The sequence below is a fragment of the Austrofundulus limnaeus genome, unplaced genomic scaffold (assembly GCF_001266775.1).
Source record: "Austrofundulus limnaeus strain Quisiro unplaced genomic scaffold, Austrofundulus_limnaeus-1.0 Scaffold419, whole genome shotgun sequence".
NCBI classification, from domain to species: Eukaryota; Metazoa; Chordata; class Actinopteri; order Cyprinodontiformes; family Rivulidae; genus Austrofundulus; species Austrofundulus limnaeus.
Window position 1 is genome coordinate 25395 of NW_013952821.1, and position 5243 is coordinate 30637.

At 40.5% G+C, this 5243-nt stretch overlaps 1 protein-coding gene across 1 annotated transcript; it reads left to right on the forward strand.

Annotated features, from left to right (window-relative positions):
- Positions 1-3961, forward strand: chmp6b (charged multivesicular body protein 6b). The gene is made up of 8 exons (XM_014024373.1): positions 1-342; positions 664-773; positions 1354-1441; positions 2229-2315; positions 2399-2464; positions 2536-2616; positions 2716-2779; positions 2956-3961. Exons 1-8 carry the CDS (start codon positions 280-282, stop codon positions 3009-3011), a joined length of 615 nt encoding a protein of 204 aa, XP_013879827.1. The 5' UTR covers positions 1-279; the 3' UTR covers positions 3012-3961.
- The last annotated feature ends 1282 nt before the right edge of the window (positions 3962-5243 follow it).

The following is a 5243-nucleotide window of genomic DNA, read 5'->3' on the forward strand; positions in this document are numbered from 1 at the left end:
CGATTCGCTCGAACAGACGAAGTTAYTCACTAATATTTTGACATTTGATTAACTAAAAGTTATTATTGTTTTAATCTAAGTGACACTTAAAAAAACACAGCCCAGAAAAGCCGTTTCCGCTCAGGCAGCGTCCTTCCTGATGTGGGTGTGGACGCCGACAGATGACTGACCACACAAAAATGGAGGAAACGCAGCAGAACTCTCTCTGCCTGTCGAGATTAGTTTAATGTTGAATCGATTTTTATGGTGTTCCTGTTGTAGCTGGCATGCTGTGTCAGGATGGGAAATCTGTTCGGAAAGAAGAAACAGTCCCGAGTGACGGAACAAGATAAAGCCATTTTGGTGAGTCAGTATCTCAGCGAGCTAACGTTAGCATTATGCTAACTGTAAATAACAACCAGATTCCTCGAAGAAATCTGTCAATTCAAAAACTATTCTTGTCAGAAATCGCTCACAACAACCCGAGACAACTCAGCACAATGTTTTATCACTTTTAATGATCTTATCATTACATCGGCGTAATTCAAATTAACTTAAAATTTATGAATATAGCTTCTCTGTAAATAACTTAGTCGAAACTGAAACATGAGCTGTTGTCGATTTTTTCATACTTTGCAATCTGACATTGTTTTTGATTGTTCGTGTTTTTGTTTCTTTTTTCAGCAATTAAAGCAGCAGAGAGACAAACTGAGGCAGTATCAGAAGAAAATCGGCCTGCAGCTAGAGAAGGAGAGACTTTTGGCCAAACAGCTACTGAAAGATGGCAAGAAAGAGTGAGTTTATAAAAATATCCAGTAATATTTAGAATGTGTTTTATCCAACTGGTCCAGAAACCAGTGTGAATGACTGGTCATGTTAAAAAACATAAATAACAGCAGAGCATTAAATTAGTTTATGATCAGCTGAAACTTATCTTCCCTGTGTTTTAATTTTTTGTGAAGTGATTCAGCTTCAGTTTGGTCCTCTGAAGTCAAAAGTCACCTTATTTTCTACTTTATAAAATGTGTGTAATTTGCAAAATGTTAGACGTGTACAAAAACCCTCATGTTTTAAACAGACATTTTGTTTAAGTTTAAACATGTTAAAAAGTGACGACCCCCCCCTCGCTGCAAGTTTTACTCAAATGTTTTGTGAAATAACCTGATGTTAAAGATCTGTTATGATGTGACGATTTTAATAATAAACCTCACTTGATATGATCAGTTTTTTTGTGTGAAAAATAGACATTATTGATACTTCCTGTTAGACAATTCTCAGTGAAACTGTGAGGAACGTCTGATAACAAACGGATGGAACCGATTGTTTAAAGTTCTGTCTTTAAACGTTCTTAACGGACCTTGTTTAATCAAACAGGAAAGCACTTCTGCTGCTGAAGAAGAAGCGATACCAGGACCAGCTCCTGGACAAAACCGAGAACCAGATCAGCAATCTGGAGCGAATGGTGAGTGACGGCGAGGCAGGATGTTAGGGACCTGGAGGCAGGATGTTAGGGACCTGGTGGCAGGATGTTAGGACCTGGAGGCGGGATGTTAGGACCTGGAGGCAGGATGTTAGGGACCTGGAGGCGGGATGTTAGGGACCTGGAGGCGGGATGTTAGGGACATGGAGGCAGGATGTTAGGGACCTGGAGGCAGGATGTTAGGGACCTGGAGGCAGGATGTTGGGGACCTGGAGGCAGGATGTTGGGGACCTGGAGGCAGGATGTTGGGGACCTGGGGGCAGGATGTTGGGGACCTGGAGGCAGGATGTTGGGGACCTGGGGGCAGGATGTTGGGGACCTGGAGGCAGGATGTTGGGGACATGGGGGCAGGATGTTAGGGACCTGTGTGCAGGATGTTGGGGACCATGAGGCAGGATGTTGGGGACCTGTGTGCAGGATGTTAGGGACCTGTGTGCAGGATGTCAGGGACCTGTGTGCAGGATGTTAGGGACCTGTGTGCAGGATGTTAGGGACTTGGGGGCAGGATGTTAGGGACCTGTGTGCAGGATGTTAGGGACCTGTGTGCAGGATGTTAGGGACCTGTGTGCAGGATGTTAGGGACCTGGGGGCAGGATGTTAGGGACCTGTGTGCAGGATGTTAGGGACTTGGGGGCAGGATGTTAGGGACTTGGGGGCAGGATGTTAGGGACTTGGGGGCAGGATGTTAGGGACCTGGGGGCAGGATTTTAGGGACACTCCTGCTGCAGTTGAATCGAATCTGACTGGTTTATTTTTCATCTGGTTTCAGGTTCAGGACCTGGAGTTCGCTCAGATTGAGAGGAAAGTCATCGACGGGCTGAAAGTTGGAAACGAGTGTCTGAAGAAAATGCACGAGGTGAGTCGTGTTCCTGTGGTGTTAGAAGGTTGACCTCAGCTGCAGCCCAGAGGCATGATGGGATGTGCTTATTCTCCCAACAGGTGATGTCCATTGAAGAGGTGGAGCGGATCATGGACGAAACCCAAGATTCCATTGAGTACCAAAGGGTAAACCCTCTTCTCTCCAGAAAACATTTCCTCTCCAGGAGCCGTTTGTTTACAAACGTTTCTCTCTGCAGCAAATCGATGAGATGCTGGCTGGATCGTTGACTCAGGAGGATGAAGACGCTGTTCTGGCTGAGCTGGAGGCCATCACTTTGGTGAGTTTCAGCTAAAAATACTAACAGAAAGGTGACAAAGAGGTGAAGCTGTGCGGCTTAAATTTAATTCTGGTTCTGGTTCTGATGTGTTTCTGTCAGGGAGACGTGGAACTTCCTGAGGTTCCCTCTGAGCCGCTGCCAGAAGCTCCTGAGAAGAAACCAGGTTTGTTTTCTCATCAGGTTTCTTTATTGAAGACGAGATAAGCTGAGTCGGATCTGGACTCTGTAGAGATTTATTCTAAGATTAACAAAAGATGACTTTATATTTCAATTGAAAAGAGCCAWACTTTAAGAAAGGAAAATAATGAAACTTCTTTTTTTTCTTATGCAATGTTTCAGTTTCAGAGAAGGACCGACCCAGGAAGAAGACGGAGCGAGAGGCGCTGGCTGTGTAGAAACAGAACTGGTCCTCACAGCCGTCCACCTGCGGATGTCTCCTCGGGTCAGACGTACCGAGACATCCGGCAGCAGCTGCAGGTCCACTCGTGAAGCCAGAACCGGTTCACCGACAGCACCCTGTGAACCTCACAGACCTGCAGTGTCAGATAATTGTGCCTAACTTTGGTTGAACCGTTTAAACACGCAGACCGAATCTCCTTTTAAATCCTTGAAATTGTGCAATTTTAAGGGTCAGTTCACTCAAACAAGACCAACTTAACCTGCTTTTATTAGCTCAGATTTGTAAAAACTGACAGGAAGCTCTTTATTTAAACCAGTTTATTGACAAGTTCAGTCAGCAGGGAATCTGTAGACGCAATCTTTATTTCATAGTTTGATAACTAAAAGTGAAATATTTATTAATTCTTAACATGGTGACATGAAGAAAACACTTTAGTGTTAGTTTCACCTTTAAAAACAAATAATTTAATGTGATTTCAGATGTTTAAAATAGAACATTAGTGCTGCACTTGTGAGGAAATGTTCTCCCTATAATTTGGGTGAACTGACCCTTTAATTAATGCTCTATTAAAAACATAATCTGGTTCCTGTAAGACTTTCCTTCAGCCAAACTGAAGATCTGCAGCTGATTTGTTTCAGCGTCGTCAGAGAAAACCCCACATCAGACTCGGACTTTTAAGTTAGAAACCCGGCAGAACMTGGCTCCGCAGCCACAGAGTGTTATCAGCGCTGAGGTGAGCCGGTTTGTGGTTCTGCAGCAGGAAAGATGGCCTACATCCACAGGGTTTAAGCTCCTGCATCTCTGAAGATCAGCTGAACTAATCTGTAAATCGTTTCAAGCTCTGACGACTCAAATCCGCCGAGCCGCAGCGTCAAACTGACCCGCTCCGAGTTGCTTTAAAATTATCTGTAAATTCTTTTTACAATAAAGTTTTTTTAATCAATTTTGAGGCTCCAGATTAAAATTAATTAAAGTTGTTGTTTTTATTTTTGAGCACAAGGTGGCAGCAAATGACAAACAACTGGATTTATTTTGACATATTGAAATATTCGGGACAGTTTTATATAAAGAACCTCAAAGTGGTAATTGTGTACAAGTACAAGTATCTCTTGAAATTACTTTGGTAAAAGTTAGTCCACTTTAAGAATAGTACTTGAGTAAAAGACTTAAAGTAAGTGCATTTCTGACAGATGTACTTAAGTATTGAAAGTATTGAGTAAAAATGAGCAGTTAGATTTTCCAAAATGACATTTACTGGGATGTGACCTCCAAAAGATTTTATTTTTAGGTGTGCAGCAGTGATGGATTTTGTACAAATTAATACTGCATCAGAATGGTATATATTTATACTTCTCATCAAACTACAAATAAATTCACTGTCCTGGAGGCACAATTTATCAGAATAGTATTTTTTTTAATAATGAGTCGGAATGAAATAATTATAACGACCTTCATATTTCTTACATGTTTTAAAAAAGTAAGGAGTAGAAAGTACAGATGATTGTGTAAAAATGTAAGAAGTAGAAGTAATAGGTCAGCTGAAAAAAAGTTAAGTGAAGTCCATACAACCAAAATTTCTACTTAACTACAGTAACGAAGTATTTGTACTTTGTTACTTCACTGCTCTAACTGACATTAATTTGTACAACTTGTTCTGGGATGAGTGTTCATAAAACAAAATATAAAAATAATTCTATAAAAAAAAGGCAAGTTAAATGCAACAGTATAAAAATATCTGCTTAGAAATTAGGAGTACAAATATTTTTTCTATTATTTTTTTTAGTTCTGATCTCAGATAAAGTTCAGGTTAAAGTCTTGTTTTCTGTGTTCTACCTTCATAAAATACTAATTTTATGTTTTAATAATCCCATGAGTTTAGTAAAAATCCTATTCATAAAGATGGAAAATTTAATTTTGAGTAGATCTTTTATTTTTCTGGAGGTGCATACCTCTGGACCCCCCTAGAACTGCTTCAGTCCACATCTACTGGTTAACATGAACAGGTGTTCCTCATGATGTCAGCAGGTGTTGGCAGGTATGAGGTGGACTTCAGGTATTTTGTTTCTGTTTCAAATTAATTATATTGTTAGCTATTTTAATTGGACAACCTGGTTCTTAAAGATAAAAAAATAATATTAAAGAGTAACTTACCCCAAAATTAACTTTTTTTAGCTGATAAACTGTCTAGAATGTGTCTAAAATGTTATATAGTACTGTTTCTGTGCTA